The 27,598-nt window shown below is 61.4% G+C and overlaps 3 protein-coding genes across 3 annotated transcripts; 1 reads left to right on the top strand and 2 right to left on the bottom strand.

Moving 5' to 3' along the window:
• The first annotated feature begins 176 nt into the window (after window positions 1–176).
• Window positions 177–6,924, top strand: MYLK2 (myosin light chain kinase 2). Its single transcript, XM_071572927.1, has 13 exons — window positions 177–557; window positions 666–758; window positions 813–1,825; window positions 1,960–2,240; window positions 3,510–3,615; window positions 3,837–3,930; window positions 4,094–4,203; window positions 4,752–4,893; window positions 5,083–5,153; window positions 5,369–5,497; window positions 5,819–5,971; window positions 6,341–6,473; window positions 6,844–6,924. Exons 1-13 carry the CDS (start codon window positions 177–179, stop codon window positions 6,922–6,924), a joined length of 2,787 nt encoding a protein of 928 aa, XP_071429028.1.
• Window positions 6,925–11,737: 4,813 nt separating this feature from the next.
• FOXS1 (forkhead box S1) lies at window positions 11,738–13,125 on the bottom strand. The gene has a single exon (XM_071572903.1). The coding sequence runs from the start codon at window positions 13,082–13,084 to the stop codon at window positions 11,744–11,746; it is 1,341 nt and encodes a 446-aa protein (XP_071429004.1). The 5' UTR covers window positions 13,085–13,125; the 3' UTR covers window positions 11,738–11,743.
• Window positions 13,126–13,961: 836 nt separating this feature from the next.
• On the bottom strand, window positions 13,962–27,447 carry DUSP15 (dual specificity phosphatase 15). Its single transcript, XM_071573230.1, has 17 exons — window positions 27,232–27,447; window positions 26,635–27,040; window positions 25,064–25,097; window positions 22,933–23,015; window positions 22,444–22,493; window positions 21,746–21,820; window positions 21,119–21,290; window positions 20,745–20,955; window positions 18,681–18,868; window positions 16,945–17,265; window positions 16,212–16,401; window positions 15,984–16,024; window positions 15,650–15,755; window positions 15,244–15,345; window positions 14,766–15,161; window positions 14,530–14,648; window positions 13,962–14,428 (listed from the first exon to the last, which is right to left on the bottom strand). Exons 2-17 carry the CDS (start codon window positions 26,653–26,655, stop codon window positions 14,288–14,290), a joined length of 2,250 nt encoding a protein of 749 aa, XP_071429331.1. The 5' UTR covers window positions 26,656–27,040; window positions 27,232–27,447; the 3' UTR covers window positions 13,962–14,287.
• Window positions 27,448–27,598: the final 151 nt, after the last annotated feature.

The following is a 27,598-nucleotide window of genomic DNA, read 5'->3' as shown; positions in this document are numbered from 1 at the left end:
CCCGGCTGGGTGGCAGCAGCTCATCCCTTCAGGAGCAGAGCTGCTGCCCGGGTCCCGCCGTGCCCCTCTGCGGGCAGTCGGGGCTGCGGAACCCTCAGCTGCTGCTTTCTCTCCCGCAGGAGCCTCGCCGGACCGGGAGCACCGCGGGGCAGCCGCCTCCTGCCCGGAGAGTCCCCATGGAGCAGGGCGGTGGGGCGGATGGTGGCACGGCCCCCCCCGAAGCAGAGGGAAGTGCAGCCCCTGCCACTCCCCAGGCTGCCCAGCCCCAAGAGGGGACGGTGCCGGCTGCCACCACGGCACAGGACCGAGGGATGGATGGGCAGGAGAAGGCTGCAGGAGCGGCTGGAGGAGGGAAGGCAGAGCCGGAGCAAGACACAGCTCTGTCAGCTCCGGAGCCCCGGGATGGACGGGAAGCAGTGCCAGGAGAGGAGGCTTCGGCTGTGCAGCAGAATGGAGGACAGGCAGGATCTGTGGTGGAGAAGGTGCTGGCTGACACTGAGGCCCAGGGTGTAGGGAAGGAGAAAAAGGATGAGCCTGGGAAGAAGAAAGATCCAGCTGTAGAAAAGCCTAAAGGAGGGAGGGCAGCACCCATGGAGGGGAAGGCTCTGGTTGCTTCCAAGGCTCAGGACAAGGGGAAGGATAAGAAGGATGAGTCTGGAAAAAAGAAAACTCCAGCTGCAGGAGAGCTCAAAGGAGGAAAGGCTCCTGCTACTGCCAAGGCTAAGGATGGAGAGAAGGATGGGCCCAGAGAGGAGAAGGCTCCAGCTCTGGAAGAGCCTGAAGGAGGGCAGGCAGTGCCCACGGAGGTGAAGGGCCCAGCTGTAACTAAGCCCCAGGATGGAGAAAAGGACAAGCTCAGGAAAGAGCAAGCCCCTGATGGGTCAGAGTCTGAGGGTGGTGGGAAAGCAGAGCCCATGGAGAAGGTGGCTTTGGCCACAGCAAACTCTGAAGCAGAGAAGGCAAAACCCAGGGAGGAGACAGCCTTGGCTGCACCTCAGGCTCAGGATGGAGGCAAAGAAGAGCCTGCAAAGGAGAAAACCACGGTGGTTGCAAAGGAGGTCTCAACCACTGCTGAAACTTCAGATGTAGAGAAGCAAGCTGAAAAGGCAGAGCAAGCCCCAGCTGATAACAAAGCTCAAAAGGAGAAAATTACAGCTTCTGTGGAGAAGGCCCCAGTGACTGCAAAGGCTCAGTGTGGGGAGAATAAAGTCATAAAGGCAGAAAAATCGCCAGCAGTAAAACCAACTCCAGATGGAGGTAAAGATGAGCCTATGAAAGACAAGGGTCCAGCTCCCAAAAAGGACAAGGCTCTGACTTCTGAGAAGGAGAAAGTCATAACTCCTGCAAAGGAGAAAGCCCCAGATGCTGCCAAGGCTCAGGATGGAGAGAAGGCAACAGCAAAGACAGAAAAAATCCCAGCTGCAAAAATGGCTCAAGGTGGAGGCAAAAAAGAGCCCGCAAAGGAGAAAGCCCCAGCAGCTGTGAAGGTGCAGGATGGAGGGAAGAAAACTGCAAAGTCAGAAAAAACCACAGTTGCATTAAAGGCTGGGGGTGAAGGGGAAGATCCTGCGAAGGAGAAGGTCCCGGTGGCTGCAAAGGCTCGGGATGGAGGAAGGAAAGCTGCTGAGGTGGAGCCCCCTGCAGCTGCAGCAGAGGCTGGAGGTGGGGCTGAGGAGCCCACAGAAGCAGCAGCCATGGCTGCTGTGAAGGCTCAGGGTAAAGGGGAGCAAGCACCAAAGGAGATGGAGGAGCAGCCACCAATGGTCCCCGAGCCCCCACGCCCATCTCTGCTGCAGAGCCTGAGCTGCCCGGCCACTTGCCACAGGTACCCACACCCTCCTGGCATGGGGGGGATCCCCCTCACTGCTCCAGGGAGCCCTGGATCCCCCCGGGCAGAGGTGGGTGCTGGGCTCGGGGGCTGCTGGCTGGACTCTGCTCACCAACCTCTCCTGCTTCCAGGGAGGAGCAGCCCTGCACAGAGGTGGCAGAGATGGAGACGATACCAGAGGAAAGCACAGCAGTGGAGCCAAGAGAGGGTCCGACAGAGCCTGGCCCTGCCCCGCCAGCCATGGTGGACCTGCAACCCCCCAGCACCCCACAGGAGAGGACATTGCCCAGTGTCACAGGGCAGCCCCCAGACCCCACTGGAGTTGCAAACCAGCCTGGACCTGAAGGGCAACCACCCCCCAGCCCCTACCTCACCCCCGATTTTGGGAAGGAAGACCCTTTTGAAATACTGGGTAAGGCCGTGGGGTGCCTGCCCTGTCCTTGCTCCCCTGTACCCTCTGTGAGATGACAGCCCAGGGACCCCATGGCCCTGTCTCCTGTCCCTGCAGCTTTCTGTGCTGCTGGCTCCTGCCCTTGGCTTGTCACCTGCCTGGTGGCCTTCGAGCTCCCCTTTCACTGTAAACAGGGCTAAATGCGTCGTGTCCCCTCCCAGGCTGCTCTGGCCACACTGACCATGGAGTGACAGTGACCTTTTGGCCAGTGGCAGGGCACAGTGTGTCCCTGTGTCCTGCACCACTGTCCTTGTGGGGATGGCAGGGTTTGAGGGCAGTGAATGCTTGTTGCAATCCCTGAGAGGCCAGTTCCTGTGCTTGCCTGGGGAAGGGTGGCTCAGGAATGGGTGTGGGGGGTGCTCCATGCATGGGGTCTGTCCTGGGAGCGCGAGCAGGAGGTGGTGGCGTGGAGAGGGAGTGGCCTAGAGCTGGTGTCAGGCAGCAGAGTGGCCTGGAGAGGGCAAACGTGACACGTGGTGTGGTGGGGGTGGATGCCATGGAGCAGGGTGGGTGCCATGTGGTGGGATGAGTGCCATGGAGCAGGGTGGGTGCCATGAGGTGGGATGAGTGCCATGGAGCAGGGTGGGTGCCATGAGGTGGGATGAGTGCCATGGAGCAGGGTGGGTGCCATGAGGTGGGATGAGTGCCATGGAGCAGGGTGGGTGCCACGCAGTGGGATGAGTGCCATGGAGCAGGGTGGGTGCCATGTGGTGGGATGAGTGCCATGGAGCAGGGTGGGTGCCACGCAGTGGGATGAGTGCCGTGGAGCAGGGTGGGTGCCATGAGGTGGGATGAGTGCCATGGAGCAGGGTGGGTGCCATGAGGTGGGATGAGTGCCGTGGAGCAGGGTGGGTGCCATGAGGTGGGATGAGTGCCATGGAGCAGGGTGGGTGCCATGAGGTGGGATGAGTGCCATGGAGCAGGGTGGGTGCCACGCAGTGGGATGAGTGCCATGGAGCAGGGTGGGTGCCATGAGGTGGGATGAGTGCCATGGAGCAGGGTGATGCTGTGGGCAGTAGTGAGGGACCCTTTGGGGGTGGTGTGTCCTCGGTGCAGCCCCAGCCAGAAGCCCCTGGTTTGCAACCCAGCACTCAGTACCCGGCTGCCTCTTGCACCCACAGGCTTGGCTGGGTGTCTGCCTTCACCCCACACTGGGGCACTGGGGGGTGCCCAGCAGTGGGGTCCCCTGGCCAGGAGATCCCCTTCTCATCCCACCCCTCCTCTGGGCAGATGACGTCCCTCCACCACCAGCGCCCTTCGCACACCGCACTGTCACCCTGCACTCTGCCAGCGTCAGCTCACAGTTCAGCCTCAACTCCAAGGACATCCTGGGAGGGTAAGAAGGGGCTCCACAAGGGGGAAGGGTGCCCATCTTCCCCCAAGCACTGCCCCAAGTTGCCCTCCTCCCTTGGGCACCAGCTCTGGGTTGATGTGACTCCTCTGGTCATGGTGGGATGGGTGCCTTGGGCAGGATGGGTGCAGAGGGCAGCACTGTGCAACACCCTAGCACAGTGCAGGGATCCCCAACAGCCTGGGTCATTCTCTCTCCCTCCCCAGGGGCAAGTTTGGTGAAGTCCACACATGCACAGAGAAGAAGACGGGGCTCAAGCTGGCAGCCAAAGTGATTCGGAAGCAGGGAGCCAAGGATAAGGTCTGAACAATGCTGGCCAGGGGATTGTTCCTGGCCATGGTGGCATGGACAAGGTGGGGGGTGGCAGCTTCTTGTCCTGTGTGCCCCTGGGGCTGTGACACAGTCTGTCCTGATGGCATGGCCAGGGCTGACACCCCACACCACTGTGGGGCTCCTTCCACAGGAGATGGTGCTGCTGGAGATCGACGTGATGAACCAGCTGAACCACCGTAACCTCATCCAGCTCTACGATGCCATTGAGACAGCCCGGGAGATCATCCTCTTCATGGAATTGTGAGTGCTGGGGCAGTGGCACATGAGGCCTGATGACTCAATGGGGGGCACCATTATGGGGATGCATCAGAGTCAGAGCAGATGTGCCAGCCCCTGACCAAGCAGAAGGGGTTGGCCTCAAGGAATGTCCATGCCTTGCCCATCCCTGCTTGGGCACCTCCCCATCTTGCTTCAGGCTCAGAGGCAGCCTCAGGCTCTGCCTGGCTGGAACAGTATCTCCCTACACTACAGTTGCACTGATGGTGGAAATGACCCAGGTCCTTCTGGCACAGCTCCCTTTCCCCCCACCCACTTGCTTCAGGGAGGCTGTGGCTGTGCTGGGGCTGTTCTGCTCTACAAACCCCAGGGTATCTGGAGTGTCCTGGGTTAACCCCTCTGTGTCTGCCTTGGGGGTGTCCAACCCCAGCACAGACACATCCCACTGTGGCTCTGCTCAGCATCTCCAAGGTGGGGCTGGGTCAGAGTCCCTGGGGGCCAGAGGGCTCTGCAGGAGGTCAGTTTGGGGCAGAGAGCTCCCCTAAGGTGACCTGTGATTCATCCCCATGCAGCGTGGAGGGTGGTGAGCTCTTTGAGCGGATCATCGACGACGACTACCACCTGACGGAGGTGGATTGCATGGTGTTCGTCCGGCAGATCTGCGAGGGCATCCGCTTCATGCACCACATGCACGTCCTCCACCTCGACCTCAAGGTGTGGGGCTGAGGGGTGGTGGTGTCAGGGGCTGGGTGTGACAGCAGGACACCAGCCAGCCATGGAAGGAATGTCTGTGGGTCAGCATTGCTCTGATATGGGTCAGGCATGGGACTCTTGACCTGCTGGACCTGTGCAGTGGGGATGTGACCTCTTGGTGGTGAGACAATGGTTACCATGTTCCCACAGCCTGAGAACATCCTCTGTGTCGCTGCCACTGGACACATGGTGAAGATCATTGACTTTGGACTGGCTCGAAGGTGAGATTTTTCCCCCTCAGTCCCCTCCTTCTCCCTGCCCCCCTTTCATCTCTGGGTGCTGGGAGCCCCAGGACCTGCTCTAGGCCATTCCTTTGGCCACAGCTCTCTCTGGTTGGCACAGGAGGGTTGGGGAGGGCAAAATCTGCTGGGAGAGGCACACTGATTTGGGGGAGCAATCTGTCCCACTACTGCTGACTTGTTCCCCCCTGCTGCAGGTACAACCCCAACGAGAAGTTGAAGGTGAACTTTGGCACCCCTGAATTCCTCTCCCCTGAGGTAGTCAACTATGAGCAGGTCTCCTACTCCACTGACATGTGGAGCATGGGCGTCATCACCTACATGCTGTACGTCAGGGCTGGGCAGGGGCTGCCAGGGCTGGACTGGGGGGGCCAGGGTGCTGGGGCAGAGCTGCCAGGGGTGTGGAGCTGTCCCCAGGCACCCAGTTACTTGGTGGGCAGGTGGGGGTGCTGGATGGGGAGATGGGCAGGTGGGGCTGTGAGGGTACTAAGAGGCTCAGCTTGGCTGCAGGCAGGAGCACAGGACAGTGCCAGCAGCCCCATGTCACCTCCCTGGGGCAGCCCCAGCTAGACTGGCTCTGTTCTGGGGGGTTCTGGGAGGTGTTGAAGCTTGAAAGCACCTGGCTCCTCACCTCCTTACACCCCCAGGCTCAGTGGCCTCTCCCCTTTCTTGGGTGATGACGACACTGAGACACTCAACAACGTCCTGGCTGCCAACTGGTACTTCGACGAGGAGACCTTTGAGAGTGTCTCTGATGAGGCCAAGGACTTCGTCTCAAACCTCATCATCAAGGATAAGAGGTGTGAGGCTGGCAGTGGCCATGGGGGTTTGGGGTGGGCATCCCCAGAGCTGCCCCGGGTACCATGTGCTGCCTGTGCACCAGGGCCAGCAGCATCCCCTGGGTCCTGCACCAAATCACCCCCAGGGACCCCTGCCCTGCTGCTGACTGTCCCCAGCAGAGTCCTGCACCCCTTCAGGGGCACCTGGCCCAAGCAGGACGTGCTGGACACCTGAGAGTCCTGTCCACCCCACTGGTCCCTGGGCACATCCTTTTGGTGGGTTCCCCCCTGGAGGTTTCTGGGTTTTCAGGGCTCTGGGGCAGCTGGAGAAGGGGGTGACTGGGGACAAGGGGCTCGAGAAGGGGTGACGTGGGTTCCTCTCCCCCTCAGTGCCCGGATGAGTGCTGACCAGTGCCTGCAGCATCCCTGGCTCAATAATCTGGCAGAAAAGGCCAAACGCTGCAACCGGCGCCTCAAGTCTCAGGTTCTGCTCAAGAAATACGTCATGCGGCGGCGCTGGAAGGTGCGGGGGCCTGGAATGGGGATGAGGGTCAACACCTTCTGAGAGGGCTGGTAGAGGGGCTGCCAGCCTGTCCTGGTGGATGGCATGTGGGACACAGAGGATGGCTCTGCCTTGCTGTGCTGCTGGCAGCTGGCACACAAGGGCTGCTGACCCCTGAGCCTGGAGGGAGGGCTCCCAGCACCAGAGTTCTTGTGTGAGTGCCTCTGAAATGAGACCCCATCAGTCCTTTTGTGGTGGTCTCTTCTGAGTGGATCCCAAGACCTGCTTTTAGGGGCAGGAGAGACGTCAGGCCCCAGAACAGGGTCTGGTTCAGGCTGCAGGGCCTCAGCCCTGGCCATAGGATGAGTGTCTTTCCTCTTCCCTTTTACAGAAAAACTTCATTGGGGTGTGTGCTGCCAACCGCTTCAGGAAGATCACCAGCTCAGGGTCCCTGACAGCATTGGGTGTCTGAGCCGGGGCTCACAGGGTGCCAAGGACAGAGAGGAAGTGTTTGAGAGGGTCCCACATCTCAGTCTTGCTTTTGGATAACAACAGGACCTCCTTGAAGTCCCGGCTTCCCACTGTGGGGCCAGGAACTGGAGCTGTGTAGCCCCCTCCCTGCCTGTGCTGTGCCAGATGCTGCTCTGGTGCCCACGTCACATCCCTGCTCTGTGCCACTGTCAGAATGGGGCTGCTCTGCTGCCTCCCTGGGGCTATGCCTGCCTGGCATCCAGCAGGTGTGGGCCAGGACTGAGCAGGGATCCTCACCTGCAGCAGTTCTGTCGAGCTTGTCCCATCCTGAGTGGCACTGCTGCACTCAGGACCCTCTGCTGGGGGTGCTGGCAGCGACCCCTGAGGCTCCAGCCCACCCTGCTCCCACCGAGTCAATGCTCCCACTGAGATCTCCTTGGACTGTGAGGCTGCTCTGGAGTGGAGGTTTCTGATCTCACTCCTGGCCTGGCCGTGTGATGCCCGACCTGCAGCGTCTCTGCTCCGCTCCTGCTTCCTTCCTTATGCCCTTGGAGGAGGAAGGTCATTCCAGCGTGATTCCTCTGCCTCGGCCACCTGGTGCTTGCAGCTCTTGAACCCAAACTGTGGCCTCTCTGCCTGTAAATGCCGCAGCCTGTCACTGCCGGTGGCCCCTGCCCTGCCCGACCTGCCTTTCCAGCTCTGTGGCTCAGCGATGATGATGGACGGCACCGTGGACCCTCACCCTGGTGCCTTGTCACGGCAGCCAAGGCTGAAGCACCTCCTTTCCTGGCTGGCTGGGCACGTGGGAGCGGAGCTGGCCCTGAGCTGCGGCTCGCACAGGAAGGGAGGAAGCTGCAAGCACACTTCCAGAGGCGTCCCCAGCTGGAAGCCAGCAAGGGAAGAAGGAGGCTTTGTGTTCCTCCTGCCCTCCCTGCCCTTCGACTCTGCCAGCGGGGGAAAAACACAACCTCTGCTTCACCCGTCCCCGCCAGACCGCGATGAGCGAGGCGGGCTAATGCAGAGCAGCTGGCCCGCTCCCCGCTCCGGCCAGCACCGCTCACCGACCACCAACACAGCGGAACTGCCCCGCCGCTCCCGCTGCGGCTGCCAGCTCCCCCCGCCCCGCTGGGGGCTCCCGAGGACCTGCGGGCTGCGGGACAAGGGTGTGCTCCCACCTCACCCTGATCTCCATCCCCTCTGCCTGCACCCCTTGGGGCTCCCCCCCTGCTCTGGATGGGCATCCCCTGGGATTTGCAGCATCCAGCCTTGCCTGCTGCAGGAGGGGATGGAGGGTTCGAAGGGGGTACCCCAGGTTTGGTTTTCACCATGGCTGAGTCCACCCAAGCCAGGGCTGTGTGTTTGGCCTGGAGCCACCTGTGCCCTCTGTGCCTGCTGAAAAAACCCTGGAGAGAGACAGAGGGAGACAATGGCCCCCAGCCTCACTGGCTGCAGCAGCGGAAGGGACTTTGGGCTTGCCCCCCTGGGCAGGGGCCCCAGCTGGTGGGACCCTGCCCCATGATGGAGCCCTGCCTGGCGCTTGCCTTCTTGTAAATAAATGTACAGGTCTGCCCGTAGCCCACATCTGCCATTCCAGGGGGCTGAGGAAGCCCCACTCCCACCTGCAAGGGCCCTGCAGCCACAGGATAAGCGAGATGAGGATGGGAAGCAGCTCCTCATCCCTGGGGTGGAGAGGGTGTGTTGGGAATGGGGACCACCTGGGGACATCCTGGGCAGGGCTGTGTAGGCACAGTGCCAAGATGTTCTGGTCTCTGCACCCCACATCTCTGAGCACCCCAGGGTGCTGGAGGAAGGAGGGAGGGAGGGATGGATGGATGGATGGATGGATGGATGGATGGATGGATGGATGGATGGATAGTCAGTCCTCAGGCAGAGGCATCCTCAAAGCTTCAGCATCTGCCCTCACGGAGTGGGATGCCAGGCAAGGGCTGGAGGTGCCAGTGCCCCTCTGCCCAGCGGTTCTGTGGCCGGCCCCGAAGTGGTTAAGGCTGCCAGAGCCCGGACTCCACTCCCGCCGCGGGCGTCCCTCCCAGCCGCTTCCTGCCGGCAGCCTTTGACCGGTTCCTGTCGGTGACCACCCCGCAGGCCTGGACGCCAGCGCAGCCCCATCTGGTTTGAGTTACGCTCTGCGGCGGTGACGTCTCCTTCCTGTCTGGTCCCAGGAGCTGCACATCGCCCGGTCCCGGCCCCGGCCACAGGGGCTGCTCGGCCCTGCTGCAGGGTGGCTGCGGGGCTCCCGGATGGACCAACACCCCTGGACACTCCTGGCATCCCAAGATGTTCTGAGGGATCAGTTTCCGGACACAGCCCTGCCCGTGCATGTCTGTGGCACAGAGATGGATGCACAGGCACCAGCACATGCCAAGGTGGGCAACCCATGCCCCACAGTCTGGTTTGGCTTATCCAGTCCCTTCCTTCACACCTTGGGACCCCACAGGGACACCCACTGAGGCTGGATGAACAGGGCCACAGGGCTGACACCTATGGAAGTAGCTGTGATCCTATCCCATGCTCCCAGCTGAGCTCTGGGGAGTGGACTGGTCCTACCAAGGCCAAGGAACACAGTGACAGGACTGCTCCTGGGCCAGCACAGGCCACGGCAGCAAATTCCATCCCTCATGTCCTTGTCACCCACACAGATGCACAGCACAGCCTGGGTGTGTGTCCACAGCATCCATCCCTAAAGCCTGGAGCAGCACATGTTCCCCATATCTACCTCTACCCCATGGCCCTGTGGCACCCACGCTGCCCATGGAAGCAAGGGCCTTTCAGGCAGCACGGGAAGGGAAAGGGAGCTGGCAGTCCTCCAGCACTGGCACCTGGCAGCACTGCCAGCAGCAGCAGGTTCGCCCCATGCCCAGGTGCAGCAGAGTCCTGGCCACAGCACGGCCCGGGATGGGAGCGGGTGAGTGGGCAGAGGGCCAGGCCACCCACTGCGAGTCAGGAGCGAGCCAGGGAGGAGGCAGAGCCGGGAGAGCAGCAGGTCCATGACCGGGAAGCAGGGTGGGCGCAGGGAAGGGGAGCACCGGGAGAGCACATGACTTTGGTCTGCACACCCGGGCTCTACGGAACAGGGGTCCCCATCCCCCAGTCTGGGGTGGGCAATGGGATGTGCCGCAGGGCTCCCAGCACAGAGACCCCACCCCGGGCACTGCGTGAGGCCGGGGCTGTGTGTTCCCAGCCGGGGCGGGCGATGGGCCCGGGCACGCTGCGTGGGAACCAGACGGCCCCTGGGCACGGCTGCGGCGTTCGTTTCCTCCCGCGCCCCCGGGGACCGTGCAAAGGAGGGGGCTGAGGTCAGCCGCGCTCCCCGCCGGCCGCTCCGGAGACGCCAGCATGATGTAGGCGCTCAAATATTGTTTTCCACTGGGTAGTAAAAAAAAAGGGAGAGAAGAGAGGCCCGGGACTGAGTGGCCGTCCGCGATGACGAAGGGTGGCCCCTCCTGCCCTGCCCAGGGCTGGGACACAGCCACAGCCCAGCAGCCGCCGTCTGGGGGCTGGTAGCAGGGCTGACGTGGCCGCGGTGCTCCTGTCCCCGAGTGACGGCATTGCCATCCCTCCGTGCCAGCATGGTCCCCGCAGAGACCCCCAAGAGTGGACAAGGTGGGGTCCTGCTTGCTCTGGGGAGCTGCAAGGACTGCCACAAATCTGCTCCCCACAGGAGCATGGAGAGCTCCTGCCAGCCGTATGTTCTGCCCTGTGCTCATTCTGGGGCTGGCCAAAGGGTCTGGGCACTGCTGCTCCAGTGGAGCCCCCTCTCCCAATCTGGGATTGGCAGGAAGGGGGGCACAGGCACAGCCCCTCATTTTGCCAGCATCACTCTGGTCCCACTCCAGTGCTGCAGAGATGCTGACTTGGATGTCCCAGCAGTGTGTGGGAAGGGGTTGGTGGCTGTATGGGGACCCCTTCCCACTCTGATGTCCCCCAGCCTGGCCATTTGGGGAAGGTCTCTGTGCCCAGCCCGGTGTCAACAGCGGTGACTCAGGTGGTGCCTCCTCACTGGCAGCTGCTCTGCATGATTCAGGTCAGAGGAATCCACTTTCCTGGCCTTTCCCATCCGAGTTACAGCCTCTGGCACAGCCGCCCATCTCTGGGGGTGCCCTGGCCCCGGGGTTTGCAGGGACTATTTGGGATCCCAACCAGGCACTTGCACAGCCACAAGCAAGGACAGAGAGGGGAGGAAGCCCCGTTCCCCCCATAGCAGAGCCCCCCTACAGTACTAAAACCCCCAGAGCCTCTCTGCCACCTCTCAGGCTACACGGGTTCATGAGTGAGGCCAAACACTGAGGCTGGTGGCACCTCTGCCATGTGTGGCATCCAGGGTGAAGTCAGGCACTTGGGTGAGTCCCAGGCACAGGGAAGTAACAAAGCAAGGCTTTGTTGGGGGATAACTTCTGCTGCAGCAGAACCTCCTCACCCTCAAGGACAAGGTTCCTTCACGCTACCATGGGATGGGGATTTGGGTGCTCCTGGCCCCACATTGTGGCAGAACCTTTTCCCCAGCATCTCTCAGGGACACAGGACCTGGATGTAGTTGCCCTGGCCCAGGCCATGCCCCATCTCCCCATGGCCTCACTGACCAGCCAGTAAGTGCTGCTGGAGGGGCCAGCAGGGATGGGGGCTGTGCCGGGTGGCCTTGGGGATGTGTGTCCCCAAACCAACACCTGTGATGCAGCAGAGGGTCTCCAGCTCACTTCTGCCCATAGGGGCACAGAGACCTCAAGCAGGGCACAGAGACCACAGAGGCAGCTTTGGGGAATGTGCTTTATTGGGTGCTGGGGTGTCCTGGGGTGAAGAGTCCCTCACTCGAAGAAGAACATGCCGGGTGTTCGGTAGAGGCAGGGGGGCAGTCCCAGGGGGTAGGCGTTTCCCCCCTGCAGTGGGATGGCAGCCCCCGGCCCCCAGGGCTCCTTCTGCTCGCCTGCCCGTGGCCCCAGGGCCCCAAAGGGTGGCTGGCGAGGGGCGGCAGGGGCCGGGGGGGCTGCAGCCAGGAGATGCTCCAGCGCTGTGCCGCACGGCCGCTCCTTCACGCAGAAGCTCAGCGCCTGCACCCGGCACTGGTAGCCGGTGCCCAGCGCCTCGGGGCCCGGCCGGCCGAAGGAGCCAAACACGGGCAGGGACGGCTGCACATAGCCCTCTCCCTCCAGGAAGCAGGATGGAGGGGGCTTGCCCGTGCCCAGGAGGGTGCCAGGGAATGCAGGTGGCACCTGCCCAAATGGCTGAGTCGTCCCCATCCCTGAGGCAGCTGTCTCCTCACCCTCCAGCTGCCCTGGGGGAGTGCCTGGTGTGGCTGGTGAGTCCTGCGGGGGGTCCCTGTGCTGGGTGGGCAGCAGGGTGGGCAGCAGGGCAGCGTGCTGGGCCGGGTGCTCACTGGGCAGTGGGTACTGACCTGGACGGGGCAGTTGCAGCGCTGCCGGGAGCCCCCCGAAGACAGTCTCCTTGGGTGGGCGGCTCTGGGGGGGTGTGAAGAACGGCCCCTTGGGCTGTGGCATGTCGGGCAGGTACAGACAGGGCTGTGTGGCCTTGGGCAGCTGGCGCCGGGCACAGGGCTCAGTGCACCCTGACACTCCAGCACCCTCGGACAGCGTTGCAGGGCTCGGCAGGCGCCCCGTGGCTACTGGTGAGGTGTAGCCCCCCTCTGCCCTCCCTTCCTCGGGCAGCGGGGTGGCAGGCAGCCCCTGTGCCCGCTGTCTGGGGGTCTTCCCGTGCCCCTCATCTCCCTCAGTGCCTGGTGCATCCCGGAGGCTCCTCTTCCTGGTGAAGCGCCGGCGGCGCCGCAAGAAGCTGCCGTTCTCAAACATGTTGTAGCAGTCAGGGTCGAGGGTCCAGTAGTTGCCCTTGCCCGGCTTCTTGTCGTCGCGGGGCACCTTGATGAAGCACTCATTGAGGGAGAGGTTGTGTCGGATGCTGTTCTGCCAGCCCTGCTTGTTCTCGCGGTAGAAGGTGAAGCGGCCCATGATGTAGCGGTAGATGCCACTGAGGGTGATGCGCTGCTCGGGCGCGCTCTGGATGGCCATGGTGATTAGGGCAATGTAGCTGTAGGGTGGCTTGGTGGCCTCGGTGCTGGGGAAGGGGCCACCGGCTGGCTCGGGGGCCGGTGGACTGCGCAGCACCGCGTGGCTGACAGGGAGGTCCGGCTGCATCCTCCTGGCCGGCCACTGCCTTTCCAGCGCTGCCGCTGGTCCCGCTCCTGCTCCGCTCACGGCCCCAGCACGGCCCGTTAAAACCCGCCGGCCGGCGAGGGGGCGTTGGGCCCCTCCTCTGAGGGGCCGCCCAGGGCGGAGCGGGGCTTCGCCGTCCAGCACTGGTCCCTGTGGACAGACAGACGGATGCGCCGCCAAGACCTGCGGCCAGCAGCCAGTGGCCCCGGGGCTGGCACAGCCGTGGCCTCCCCAGGGTGGAGGCGGGCACAGCCCCCGGCTCCCCCAGCCCCTTTTCCCACGGAAGGTTCCCACGACCTGGTTCTCATCCTGCTCTGCTCATGGTGCACAGCCGGGCTCCAGCTGGGCCTGGAGGAGGGGCTCAACAGTGGGATGCTGACAGACAGGACTGACGGTGCTGCCTGCCCTCAGATGCCCATCTGCCCCCTGCCCACCCCAGTGCCTCAGCCCTTGCTCCCAGTTTGGGCTTGTGCCAGGTCTCTGTGCTGTGCCAGATCCCTGCACCATTCCCAGCCCTGAGGGTGCTGCACGGCCCCCAGGAGACCCCTCTCTCCACTCATCAGGGGAAACTGAGGCACAGGCAGTGAGTGCCTTTGGGACAGGCTCCCATGTTGCTGGGGCAGCAGAGCAGCCAACAGGCATCTCGCTGCTGCCCTTAACCCTGACAAGGGGCTGGGATGAGGGGCAGGACAGACCTGGAGCCAGCACAGGGGCAGGGGGTGGGCTCACCCTGTTCCCTTGTGTCTGGGGCTGAGCTGGCTTTGCCCACACAAGGCTCTGTGCAAACTCAGCTTCCCCAGCCACCTGTGCTCTCCTTGGACCAGCACCAGTCCCCCACACCAGAGCCAGCCCCTGACACTGGTACCAAAACACAACTTTATTTCTAAAGTTTCACAAATGGTGAGTCCTGGTGGTGCAAGGTGCAAGGACAGAGCTGGCTCTGCCCTGGCTCACTGAACAGGCACACAGCAAATCCCACCTGGGGAGCTCCTGGGCAATAAATACAGCAATCATGGGGGACAGCAGTGCCTGCCCACCATGGGCCAGCACCCGTCCACATCCAGATCCTCATGCTGAGCACTCTGTTCGCTCTGCCTCGGGACACGCAGCTGGAGTACAGCTGTGGGACTCAGAGCCTCCTGCTCTGAGACTTTATGATGACTGGGCTCTCCTCTCCCACCCAGCTCAGGGCTGGCAGAGCTGTTTGAGGACATGTATAACGTGGCTGGAGGTGCCAGGGGCACAGGGCTGGGGGGAGTTGTGGAGCAGCGTCGGCCTCAAGCGCTGGGCATGATGGAAGAGCTCCCGAGCAAACACCGGCTCCACCTGTGGAGGCGCAGAGTGACAGAATGGGCACAGGTCTGTACCCCCCACTGCCATGGCCCCAGTGTCCAGCTCAGGGGTTGCCAGTCCCAGTGTGTACTCACATGAGCCATAATGAGCTTCTGGAAGGGGTGCCCGCTTCTGGTGGGGTACTCCTCCCCAAAGCACAGGTGGATCTGGTACTGTGGCATGAGCTGCCCGTTGCTCAGGTACTCCCGCAGCTCTGCAAGACACCAACCCTGTCAGGGAGGCCCCACAGCCTCGAGCAGCCATGCCTGGGCAGGACCTGCCCTGTTTCCTGAGAGGACTGAGGTCTCCTGGGGTGGTGGGCAGGACTTACGCTGCAGGTACTGCTGTGTGTCCAGCAGCTTGTAGGTCTTCTCCCTCTCCAGCTTGTTGGGCCAGTTCCTGTGAGGGGCCAGTGGCCCATTCCAGTACACCCTGCCCTGGCACTGGCGCTTCATGAAGACTCCCTCGGGTGCCACCCACAGCAGCACCCCCCGCTCCAGGTGGGGCAGGAGCCGCTCCAGCACGTTGGCCATGGTGGCCGCGTGGCCATGGCCGCTGAGTGCCTGTGGCGGGGGGAACTCGACCTGCTCCATGCAGGAGGGGCCGTAGAGGCGCTCGCTGTCGGCCGGCACGGCGCGGGTGGTGATGCGACAGCCCTCGGCTGTGCGTGTGGTCACCTCCTTCACCAGCACGTCACAGTAGTAGAGGCGGATGTGGAGCCAGCAATCTGGGGCAAAGGGAGTGTCAGCTCATGGGCAGCCTGGGCTGGTGGGGCCACCCAAGGCACTGCCCACCAGCATTGCTCCTACCTGAATTGTTGACATCCTCTACAGGGAGGTAGGACTGGGGTCTGGGTAGGAACTGGCCATGGGTTGGGTTCCAGCCATAGAAGATTCCCCTCACGAGGTACCCTGGACCAGGGCAGAGATGAGGTGGTAAAAGGATGTGGGCAGTTGTCCTCAAGGACTCCCAGGCACTCTCCTGGCCTGGTGGGCAGCAGGATCCTTTGCACAGTGTCTGCTCATTACTGCGCCTCATTAGAGCCCCCAAGTACATGATCAAGCAGCTCTGCTGGGCCAAGAGGGAGTCCCCAGCCCCTGTCTTCATCCCCACAGGTGTTTTCTGGACAAGGGACAGGGGAGCAGGATACCTCCTGGCAGGAAGTGTGTGGTCCCTGCCCTCAACCCCACCCCATCAACCGGGACCCCTCCTCACCTCTCTCCATCAGGTGGGCAGAGACCAGGGACTGTGGAGACCTGTGGTCTGTCTCCACTGTGTCTTTCTGGCTTTCCTCCTTCTTAGGACTCTCTGCAGTGCTGACCTGGGGGTAGGAGCAGCTTCAGTGAGGGCTGAGCTGGCAGCAGGGGTCACTGAGCTAGCTCCTGCCCCTGGCACCAACCTGAGCCTGCCAGCTGTGTGGCACAGGGGACTCAGCAATGCCCCATGGCACAGACACAGGCAGTGTGCAGGCAGGGGAGCAGCTGACAGACAAGGGGAGTTTTGGGGGTCCCACCTTCTTCCCTGCCCAGATGGCACAGGGTGAGCTTACCTGCTGCTCCTCACTGCTTGGGGACTGTGTGTCATTGTCTTCTGCAGAGAGCAAGAAAAAAATGATGAGCCCCTTGCAAACGGCAGGAGAAGACAGTTGGGTTCCCAGGACACCCAGAGAGGAAGAGGAGCAGGAGGGAAGGGTGATGTCTTCGGGATATGTGGCTTGTACAGTCATGGTGCAGGTATCAACCCCACAGCTGGCACAGGAGCAGGGACAAGACTGTACCTGCATCACAGGCTCCGTCAGTCACGATCTGATACACCTTGTAAGGTTCAGAGATATCCAGCTGGCTCCGCTCTGGCACCTCCTGGAAGTCGGTGCTCTTGTTGAGGGCGCAGCGGAGACGCGTCTTCCAGGTGGAGGGGTCGGCCTTGTCAGTCCCTTCTTGGTACTTCCCTTTGTAGATGGCCCAAGCCTGAGGGACAGAGGGTGCCCTGTGCTCCAGGGGCTGCCCACACCCTGGCCCCTGCTCCGCTGCCCGAGGGGCCCCACTGGGGTACACGTCCACTGGGGCTGGGGGGGGCAGTGGGGAGCCGAGGCTGTGTGTCCTGAGGGCTGGTGGTGTCCCAGGGGAGCACAGGGAGCTGGGTACGTGGTCTCAGGGATGTCCACGAAGCTGGGTAAGGGATTCCTGGGGTGCACATTGAGCTGGGCATGGGGAGCCCTGGGGCAGCACATGATGCCGGGCAATGGGGAGTCCCGGGGATGCACATAGAGCTGAGGAGCGGAGAGCCCGAGGCAATGGGGAGCCCCGGGGGTGCGCACGGAGCTGGGGAGCGGAGAGCCCGAGGCAATGGGGAGCCCCGCGGGTGCGCACGGAGCCCCGGGGGTGCGAACGGAGCTGGGGAGCGGAGAGCCCCAGGCAATGGGGAGCCCCGCGGGTGCGCACGGAGCCCCGGGGGCGAGTCCCGGGGGGCGCTCGCAGGGCCAGGTGGTGATCGCGGGGAGCCCGCGGTACCTTGAAGAGCGCGGCGTCCTGCTGCTGCCGGTAATCCTGCTTGGCTGCGTGCTTCCAGGGGATGCGGAAGAGCGTCCGGTGCCGGTTCTCCCAGCGCAGTCCCGGGTACCGGCCGCTGTCGATCTGCGCGATCAGCCACTCCTTCAGCCGCATGGGCGCCCCCGGCTCCGCCATCGCGGCCCGGCGCCGAAAGCGAAAGCGGCTCCGGCTTTCACTTTCTCTTTCCTTGCCCACGCCGTCGGCTCTGGGTGCCCCACGGCAGAGGGGACGGGCCTTAAATTTTTTTCCCTGCCTCTGGTTTCGCGTGGCAGTGTCCGACATCTGAGTTCAGGAAAAAGTACTGTACTAATTGAGTGGTACAACAGTGGGACTCCGGGAGGGACCCCCAACTAAGGCACCCCTGGGGTTTCATGCCCTCACGGTCTGTGCAGCCAGGTACACCAATGGAGATTTTAGGCTCTCTCCGTTGTTCATTGGCTCCTGCAGAGTCTCTGAGTGTTCAGCCTCCACCCCGGTCGGTGCCGCAGGTGGAGGCAAAGGGTGGGCGCCCATTCCCTGCTCTTGCCTGAGGCTCAGCCTTTTCCTGTAACCCAGAACATAATGTGCAGCTTGCACTGGTAGTTTACATACTGAGATAGTTGCACTAGGTGTATTTCTCAACACAGGCTCCCTCCACCCACAGGAGCAGGGACAGACACACTGCACCCATGGGAGAGGGGACAAGGCACCACAAAGAACGTGCAATTCCCTTGTACCCCTCCCGGGTGCCTCCTTTCAGCTTTTAGGACTCCACGTGCTCCCCGAAAAGGACAAGGGACTCTGCTCCCCCATCCTCCTGCTTTGGGGACCCGAACACCTCCAGCCCCAGGGACCTTGTTCTCTCTGGGACCAGCAGCTCATCCCGCGGGTATGGAGAACTGCGGGGGAACTGCAGGAAGAGCACGCAGTTTCCAGGGTGGTGTGAGCAGACACATGTTCCCAACTCTCAGATCTCTCCTCTGCTCTAATCTGTCTCTGCTCACATCTGTCTCGCGGGGCTCTGAGTCCTGAGTCGAACGGGAACCGTGTGGGAAGGTCGGATGCTGCGCCAAGGGCTGCTGGGACCAGGGAGGAAGCCTGACTCATCCTGCACCTCTTCCCGCTGGTGCCCAGCAGCGCATGGGCTGGGTTACTGGGCCACCCTGGCATGACTCTAGTGTTTGTTCCTCCATCACTGCTGCAGAGGCCCATGTGGTTGTGCAGGGACACCCGGCTCCTCTGACCGGCTGCAGCCTCCCCCAGTCACCTTTTGCAGCCCCTCAGGTCTCCTTTTCAGCTCTGAGTCAGAGAAATTCACCTCGCAGGGAGGAGAAACGAGGTTCCCGAGAACTGCTGAGGCTACAAAGTCTCCAAATGAATAATCCGTGGCAGAGCACACAGTCTTGGGCTTTCCCAAAGGACTTGGGGATGGGGCACGGCCACGTGGCACAGAGGGCACATGAGGCCACACCGGGTGTACGACCCAGCCACACTGGGAGGAGTTTTCTCTCCTTCCTGAGGCTGTCCATGCCCCGTTTGATGCAGAGCAAAGCCCAGACAGCCCCTGCACCTCTTTTCTCGGTGTGCTGGGGGGCTGTGGTCTGGGACAAGGGCCTGGGGCCGACCGACAGAGAATGCACATGTTCCCTTTCTGCCTTGGGAAGCTGAGCAATAGCAAGGCGTCATTGCACAGCCTCTCAGTGGCTTGCACAGATTACATTCAAGGCCGGGAGATAATCAGCCGCCGGCTGGTTTGCCAGCCCCAGCCAGCAGGGATAAGCGTTATCGGCCGGGGAGTTCATGTGCTGTGACAGCCGCGTGGTGACGCGGGCCCCGGGGGATCCAATTACCCGGGAATCAGCCAGAGGGATCAGGAGCCGGATTCCACACCGGATTCCCCACTGTGCTGCTCCCCACACAGGGAAGGTGAAGCTGCTTAACCCGTAAACTTTTCATGCAGAAATGAGCTTCAAAAAGGAGTCAAACATTAACTCACAGCTAACCTTGCCCTCACCCGGGGTTTTCCAAGTTGTGCAAACCAGATCTGCCAAAATAAATACATTTTGCTGTACTGCTGAGCTGGGCTGGAGGGGCCACAGCTCTGTGTGGTTTACGGTGGGAACCAGGGCACCCCTGTGTGTAAACACCTCGTATAGTGTGTCCCAACATGAGAGTGCAGCTGTGCAGGAGGCACACATCCATCCCAGGTGTGTGGTACTGGGGTGCCCAGCTACCACCCTGCTGGGTGTGCTGGGGGGGCAAAGGGTGCCAGAGAGCCCAGGCCTGGAGGTGAGGGAGTGGGAACAGCAGCGTGGCAGGAGCTGGGAGGAGAGGGGGACCCCACAGCAGACAATGCAGGAACAGCAGAGGATGATGCACCCCTGCTTACTTTGTTGACTTAATGTCTATCCAGAGAGGAAGGAGTGGGGCTCCCAGTCTGCCTGGGTCACCCAAAAGCAGCACCCAGCCCAGCAGACAGGAGTTGGCAAGAAGGAGGAACCCTGGTCCTGAAATTGTCTCCTGGGAGATCCCTTCTCCTATGAGAGGGGTGGCAGGGACAAGGGGAACTCCATAAAAATGCTCTGACTCCCAACAGGGGCAACCCAGCTGGGCATCCCCAGAATCTTCCCCACCTCCTGCTCCAGGAAAAGGTGTAAATAGGACAGGTCTGGGAAGGAGCTGGGGCTTGTGATGCTCAGCTGGTGCCAGGCTCCCAGGACTTCCAGAACCTGGAGCCAGCAGACTCTCGGACCTGGTGCTCCTGTACCCTGTGAGTGGAGATGCTACAGTGAAACAGGCTCCAGGTGAGCTCCCACCTGCTGCTCCTGACCTCTCCTGGAACAGAGCTTGTCCCCAGAGAGCCCTGCCATGGCAGTCACATTTCTGGCCTCTCCTGTCACCTTGTCACAAGGCAGTAGGATAGTCTCTGTCCAGGCATGCTGGTGTCCCCAGCCCACTCCTTCCCCACTCTCCCCTGGGCTGAGTGTGTTCAGCAGCAGCTTCAGACCTGCCCCATGCTGGCACCTTCCTCCTTGGCATCCTTGTTCCAACCCAGCCATCACAGGGGAGTCAGACTGCAGAGAAGGGGTGTTTATTATTGGGGGGCATAGAAAGTCTTTAAGCAAAATGGCTTAAGGCTCTAGTGAGGTCTGGCCAGGTTAAATGCTTGATTCCCACCTGTTGCAGATTGTGCCCTGGGATGGGCAGGAATGGGGTGCAATGGATTCCTAAAACTACAGTGCTTGCTCAGGGCTTGTGCTTGGCCAGGCTGGAGCTGGATCCTCACCTGGGAGCCAGTGTGGTGGCATTATCTGCTGACACACTGGTGTGTCCCTGCTCCACAGTCACCTGGGCACTGGGAGCTTGTGCTGCTGGTGGGAAAACTGCTGTGAGGGAAGCCCCAGCTCTCCCACGCCCTGTGCACCCTGAGGTCTCTGCAGTGGGCACCCAAGAGCTAAAACTGCTGCTGGCAACACCTGGGTGCTGGCTTGTGGCAGAAGAGACCCCCTCTGAGTTTTGGCCCAAGCGGGAGCCTGCAGTGACCTGGGGGCAGAGACCTGTGTCCCCAGCATGCCAGATGCAAAGAGGATGAGTCACAGCATGTGCTGCAAAGTGCCCATGAATCCCACCCACACAGAGGGTGGCAAGCTCCCAGCCCAGAAAAGAAGAAGGAGCTGAGCTTGGTGCAGGTCCCTGCCCAGTGCTCCCCACCCCGCTGTGTTTTGTCCTTCATCTCTCCCAGGCTGTTGGGTAATTCTTGATGCTCTCCCTTCGCTGGGGTCACTTCAGACAAGCTGGGATGCAGGAGAACGTCCTCTTCACCCGCAGCAGGAAGGGACTTGTGCTCCTGATGTCTCTGGCTCTTGGGACCAGTCCTTGCACAGCTCCCTCTGTCCTGGAGGTTCCTTCTCTCCCTGCTGGCAGCAAGGCCTTTATTTCTTCCTCGTCATTGAAAGGAGATGTCCCATATCTCTGCTTGAGGTGCTTGCGGACCTGCAGGAGGAGTGAGAAGCAACATAAGGTAAAGGTTTCCAAGGGCAGATCCAAGTCTGCCAGCAGAGAGAGTGGGGAAGAAACTGAGTCCCCTCAGGACTTGTCCTTGCTCTGAGACCCATGGCAGGCTCAGCAGAGCACAGGTGGCAGAGGGTGGTCTCACCTTGCGGGCTGCGCTGCCACCAAACTCAGACAGCTGCTGCCTGAAGCCAGGGTTGGGGTTGGCGACGGGCCGGATGGTTCGGATGGCATCCAGCACCTCCTGGCAGCTCAGCTCCGTGACAACCATGACGTACGCAACGACCACGGTGGTACTGCGGGAGATGCCAGCCAGGCTGGCAAGGGAAAGTGCAGAAGGGCTTGGGTTGGTGCCCCACCCTGAACCCACACTCACCTCCTCCTCCACCCCTTGTGCCTCAGCTATTTCAGTTCCTCTTTTCTGAGGACTTGCTCTCCCAGAGGTCTGAGCCCTTCCAAGGTCCTGGCCATCAATGCCTATAAATACCCACTCCTCCCCAGGGAATGGGAGCAGAGACTGCTGCCTGGCTGCCTGCCCCAAACCCCACTCCTCCTGCATGCTCAGCTGCAGCAAGAAGTTGCCCTGGCTCCAGGATTGCCTGGATCCTACTGGATTTGAGACACAAGCTACAGCCAAGGGTGGATCCTGGGTGGATCTGTGGGCATGGAGCGCTGTGGCACAGGCTGGCTTTGATCTGCAGCCCGAGTGAGGGGCTGGATACCTGCTGAGCTGGGGGGACACAGCAGCAGGCAGGGGGGGAAGAAGCATTACCAGTGGACGAGGCAGTTCCCTCCATGCAGACGGCACTGGTGGATAAAACTGATGCATTCCTTGAAGTGCCTCTTGCTAGTGGAAAAAAAACCCAGACAAAATAAGAACTTCAGGGATGGATCAGGATTTTTGGCTGCAGGCAGAGCTGAGTGTCTGAGTGTCTGAGTTGCTTTAGGGGCACTGTCAGCTACTGCTTCGACCTGAGCAGCTCAGTGCTGTTGATGCCCAAGGGCAGGTGGATGTACCAGCTCACACCATGCTGGGGACACAGCAGGGGACACTGTGCTGGGGACAGATGGGGCTGCCCTGTGACTTGTGCTGGGGCAGTGGGATGTTGGCTGCTCACATCTCCAGCCACACCAGAGCCCTTGGCCAGCTTTGCACTGTATTGACTGCTCTCCCCTCTCCAGGCAGCTCCCAGGAGAATGCTTGCTGCTCTTCTCCATGGGTGCTGCAGAGGGGCTGTCCCTTGCCTCACCCCAGGCCTTGCAGCCATTCACAGTGGCCAGTGAACTGGGATCCTGTTGGGGTCGAGGAGTGGTCCCCAGCTCTGCAGCATCACACGTTTAGCCTGTGGGTCACTGTGCTGGAGGACCTGGAGGCAGCGCCTCAAGGACTTGGGATGCTGCGAGCCCTCACTCCTGGACACCCTGAAGACCCCAGACCTTGGGCATCCCTGGCCTCCCCAGGGTACTCACATGTTGGCCTCAGGGGTGTCGGGCAGGGGGATACGGAGGTAGGTAATATCCTGGAAGACACAACAGGAAGAGGGAGAGCTCAGGCACTGCAGTCAGGGTGTCATACATGCCCACAGCTGGGCTGGCAGCACCTTTGCTCCTCACCCAGAGCTGCCTGTGTAGTTTCACTCCCCACACACAGCACCCCCTATGTGGGGATGGAGCCACATTCTCCCCTGGGTGAGGGGAGGGCAGGGGCACACTGGTGACTCATGGGAGGGGATGAGAAACAAGATGAGGCTGGAAAGCTGGAAATTGTTTCCTGTCAGTGTTCAAGGCCGGGTTATAGTCACAAGACAGCCAGTTTCCCATGCAAGGAGGCTGTCCAGCTCCTCTGGGACCAGTGACTGGCAGAGGTGTACGTGCTGTGGGATGCTCAGAGGGGGAAGGAAGATGCAGCATGGAAGGAGCTGCAGGGTTCTACATGGTGGCATCGGGTGCAGGACCCACCTTCAGCAAGGGCTGGGGGGACTCATGGATAGAAACGATGTGGGTGATCTTGTTCCGGCTTAGCTGCTCCAGGTCTTTGGCATCTAAAGGATAAAACTAGATATCAATGTGTATTCATTTCCTACCTCCTCTTCCCACAGTGCACCCACCAGCTCCTGCAGCCAGCCAGCACACAGAGCCTTTCTCCAGCAGATCAGCTGCATCCCACCCCCACATGCAACAGCACAGACACGGGCAATCACAGAAATCTGGAATGCAAACCCCATGATCCCAAACCACAGACCTCTCCCTGTAAAGGCACTTGCTCGTGCTGGGGGTAGCATTCCCACCTGCACAGAAACACTCTGTGTCAGTGTCCCTCCTGCCTGTACTTGTCCCCAGTTTGGCAGGAGACTCATGCCCTGCCTGCACCTCCCTGAGCAGACATGCCTGGCACTGGGACATGCTGCAGCCTGAGGGATCTGTTTTATCTTGTGAACCAGGGAAGTGGAGCTGCAGCAATTCACATCAACTCTTGATTTTCTGTAGAAAGCACCTGAGCAGTGACTTGCAACACTCTGGGGTGTTACCTCTGCAGCTGCATGGACAGAAACGGGGTGTCCTCAGCTGTCTGGAGCAAAAATGCCCTGACTCTGACTAACTTCAGCATCCTGGCCACAATCCTGGTCTCTGGGCCAGCACACCAGTTATTATGCTGGAGGGGAGCGTGTTGCTGATATTCCTGAACAGCTTCTGAGCATCTCCTTTTTTGTGCCATGACCAGTGGATGCTGCGAGAGCGTACAAAGAGAACGAGGAACATTTCCCCATCTCATTCCTTTGGGTTTCTAAACTTCCACGTGGTGTAAAACCTTGGGTCAGGAATCCAGACCTCAATGTGCTAACGGCATGATGTGAATTTCAATAGGAGCGAGTCTCCAGGGAGAGGCTCTGTGGGGGGAGCTGTGCTGTTCATGTGGGGAGGGAGGTGGGGACCCTTGTGGGGACTCACACAGCACCCTCCCATCTTCCTCAGCAGGCAGTGACAGCAAGTAGTGACACCAGAATCAAGGCTTAAAGGGACTGGAAAAGCTTCTAGTTAAAGAAAATATATCTGTGAGCTTAATGTTGCAAGCCTAAAATCTTCTTGTCACCCTGGATTGCTTGGCAGAGCAGGGCTCAGTTGGCATCAGACCAAGACCCCACAGCAGAGGCTGCTCACAGGAACCCCCGTGATCAACCTGGGAGCCAGGTGCCCCTGTCCTTCTGTTCCCAGTGAGCCACAGCCCCCCCAGCCCACCCAGAGGTGCTCCATGGGGTGCAGGGAGCACAGGGTTGCCACTCCAGTGACATTTCCTTAGCAATTCACACCAGTGGTTTTAAACTTTCCCAGAGCTTACTGCAGGAATGAAGCTGCCAAAGGTGCCATCAGGGAGGCAGGAGTACTAATAAAAGATGCTTTCTCATGGCAGATGCCAACCCTTGGTCATTAATTGTTCCCTGACAATGTAAAGTCCTTAAAATAGTGACTTTGTGTGAGAAGAAGTGACTCTGGGAGAAATTCCTCTGAGGGTGGGCAGCCTCTCCTGCCTCCTATAGCTGCAAAACTGGGGAGCATCACCCCAAGGTGCCCCAGTCCTGCTTCCTCACACTGGTGTGGCACCACCAGCTCCTCTGCTCCCAGCACAGGATCCATTTCTGCCCAACTTGGCCCCTTCCCCTCGTGTGTATGAAAAGCTCAGGGCAACCTTTAAATCAGGAAACCATGCAAAGGCAGAGGGGTCCCACTTTGCATTCCTCACAATGCCTCCACTCCCACTGCTGCCTGCCCACACCAGGAGGCAGAGCAGAGTGGGCGGTGGGTGCAGGCAGGGCGGTGGGTGCAGGCAGTGGGTGCAGGCAGTGGGTGCAGGCAGGGCAGTGGGTGCAGGCAGTGGGTGCAGGCGGTGGGTGCAGGCAGTGGGTGCAGGCAGGGCAGTGGGTGCAGGCAGTGGGTGCAGGCGGTGGGTGCAGGCAGGGCAGTGGGTGCAGGCAGGGTGGTGGGTGCAGGCAGGGCAGTGGGTGCAGGCAGGGCAGTGGGTGCAGACAGGGTGTCAGGCAGAGTTGACAGGCTGGGAGACACCAACTCAAGCACATCTCTGGGTTCTGCTTACCGACAAAGTTCCCAAGGTAGAGGCCGGGAAGGATCTGTGGAACACAAGGGGAAGTGGCAGCATGAGCAGTGACCTTGTGCCGTGGTACCCTCTGTGCTGGGACCCCCCTCCGTGGGAAGCAGCAGCCTTGGCTGGAGAGGCCAAAGCTCTGGCACTGAGGTGACCATCACCAGCCCCAGGGCAGGAATGGTCCTGGTGCAGCTGGACATGTGCATTGCCAGAGCTGCCACTGCCCTGGCATCCAGGACCTGGATGTATCCCTGGCACCCGCAACCTGCTAGTGCTGCACCCTCGTGGGTGCTGGCAGTCAGACATGGGGGTTTTATTGCTCCTCTTGTTTATCATCAATAAATCCACCGTTGGGGTTTACTACCTGAGCTCAGCCAGTTGAATACACCTTTGTACAGCCTTGGACTATACCCATGACCTGTGTAAGTCCTGCTGCCTGAGAGACAGAGAAGCAACAGGCACAGAGAAGCTTGCAGGGGATTTGGCTGTCCCCCTCCCAGCCCCAAGCTTTGGTCCCCTCACTCTTGACTGCAGGGAGCCCATTTCCCACAGCCCAGGCACAGATTGCTCTGGACACTGTGCCTTCAGTTCATTTCCCCTGGGAAATTCCATTTCTTGTAATGAAAAGATAATTACTTGACAAGGCCTCTATTAACAGCATTGCAGATGCAGAAGCAGGACACCTTGCAACCCTTCTAACACAGAGCTATTTTATATTCTCCCTCACTCACAGCCTGGGCAGTGAAGGGCTGTTCAATCCTGTATCCAGCTGGTTCTCCCCCAGCTTCTCCCTGCAGCAGTGGTTGGTGCCCAGGGCAGGTGGAGGTGATTTCCACCAGCACATCTGGGCTCACACTTGTCTCACTGCTCACATTTGGAAACGTTTCTCTCAGTTGAGCAGCTTAAAGAGGTTTGGGGTTTTTATGATTTCTAAGGTTTTTAGATCCATTTTCTAGCGACAGGGTGCCTTTAACTCACAGCTGCGGCACTGAGAGGAGAGGGTGGGAGAGAGCCAGTTAGCAAGGGCAGCTCCCAAGGGCAGGGCGCTGAACCATGAATAAACAGCACGTGCCCGTCCCCAGCACCCCGCTGACCTGCTCCTCGCAGGAGAAAACGGGGCAGCACATAAATAAAACAGCGCCCATCCCCTCTGCCCAGGGATACAGACCCCCACGCACAGCTCGGCCCCGCTGAGCAAGGGGGTGTGGGACCACCAGGCTTGGAATCTCACAGCGCTCCCAGTGTGTGCTTGGAGCGGGTTCCTTGGGGTTAAACGTGTTGGGAAAGGTTCCCCACTCCCCCGAAGGGGTTCACAGTGGCCCTTGCCCTCCACAGCCCCTAAGCAGCTGTCGGGACAAGCCCCGGCGCAGTGTCCCTGCCTGTTCCTCCTCGGTTTTGCTCTGCTGGCAGGTAAGCAAGCTGCCTGAGAGCTCAGCTCTGGGCCAGATCCGGTGCCGGCAGGTGAAACGCAGGGGCAGCCGCCAGGTGAGGGTCTCCCTGCCCCGGAGCGGCCGAGCCGGGCACTGCCAGCCCTGAGCGGCCGCCCCAGCGCTCCCCATTACCTGGCTCATGCCGTTCCCCATGGCCGACCGCGGGCGCCGGGGGAGGGGACGAGGCGCGGCTGTCCTTGTCCCCACCGCTGCCGTCCTCCCCGTGCCCGGGCGCGGCTGCCGTCCCCGCTCCCCGGTCGGGTTTCCGTCATGAAGAGCTCGGTTCCTCCGGGATCGCCGCTCGTTCCCAGCGCGGCGGGGCCGGGCCGGTGGCTGCGCCGGGGCGGAGGGCACCGGAGCCGCCGTGCTCTGCCGCTCCTGCCGAGGCTCTTCCCCGGCTGCTCCGGCGCTGCCGCGCACCGGCCTGGCCGGGAGCAGACAAAGGAGGAGAAACTCCCCCCCTGCGCCGTGGCGTGGGAGCGCCGGGGCCGCGCTGGCTGCTGCCTGTCGCCGCTGCCCGCGGCCGCACAAGGCTGCACTGTTGGGAGAAGAACAAAACCTTTGTCCTGCTCCATCAAGGAAGGTCTGTGCGGCCACGCGGCGAAGCACCCGGCAGGATGCCCACCCCTGCCCGCACCATGCCCACCCCTGCCCGCACCATGCCCACCCCTGCCCGCACCATGCTCACCCCTGCCCTGCCCGCTCCACGCCCGCCCTGCCCGTGCCCACCTGCAAGCAGGTGCCGCAGAGTCCCTGCCTTGCCCGGGACGCTGCGTGCTTGTCCCGGGGACTTTGCAGGGCAGCAGGACGGGCCGTGCCGGCAGGGGCCAGGGGTGAGGGGTCCCCGCTGCCTGTCACGCACCGCCCCAGCCCGCTGGGAGGGTCGGACCGAGGGGTCCCCCCGGGGCAGACCGGGGGGTCTCAGGCCGGATTGTGGGGGGCGGTGTCGGGGTCCGGGGACCGCGAGCGCCCCCTGATGCCCAGCGGCGCGGTTGCCATGGGGACGGGCGCAGGGATGCGCGGGGGTCGCAGCCCGGCCCGGTGGGCGCCCGGTGGGTTCCTGCACATCCCCGGGACAGCGTGTGGAGGCCCAGCC

Source organism: Pithys albifrons, chromosome 18 (assembly GCF_047495875.1).
Source record: "Pithys albifrons albifrons isolate INPA30051 chromosome 18, PitAlb_v1, whole genome shotgun sequence".
In the NCBI taxonomy this organism is placed as follows: domain Eukaryota; kingdom Metazoa; phylum Chordata; class Aves; order Passeriformes; family Thamnophilidae; genus Pithys; species Pithys albifrons.
The sequence above is the reverse complement of the archived record's forward strand: the minus strand, read 5'-3'. Positions and strand labels throughout refer to the sequence as shown.

Excerpts from the sequence above, each read along its gene's own strand:
- FOXS1 (XM_071572903.1), bottom strand. The coding sequence starts at position 13,084 with ATGCAGCCGGACCTCCCTGTCAGCCACGCGGTGCTGCGCAGTCCACCG.
- DUSP15 (XM_071573230.1), bottom strand. The coding sequence starts at position 26,655 with ATGGGGAACGGCATGAGCCAG. Across the intron at positions 21,291-21,745 it reads GGGAACTGCCTCGTCCACTG|CCTGGCTGGCATCTCCCGCA; the intron begins GTAATGCTTCTT and ends TTCCCTTGCCAG. Across the intron at positions 17,266-18,680 it reads ATTATCTCCCGGCCTTGAAT|ATGTCGGACACTGCCACGCG; the intron begins GTAATCTGTGCA and ends TCCTGAACTCAG.
- MYLK2 (XM_071572927.1), top strand. The coding sequence starts at position 177 with ATGGAGCAGGGCGGTGGGGCGGATGGTGGCACGGCCCCCCCCGAAGCA. Across the intron at positions 3,931-4,093 it reads AGCAGGGAGCCAAGGATAAG|GAGATGGTGCTGCTGGAGAT; the intron begins GTCTGAACAATG and ends CTCCTTCCACAG. Across the intron at positions 4,894-5,082 it reads TCCTCCACCTCGACCTCAAG|CCTGAGAACATCCTCTGTGT; the intron begins GTGTGGGGCTGA and ends ATGTTCCCACAG.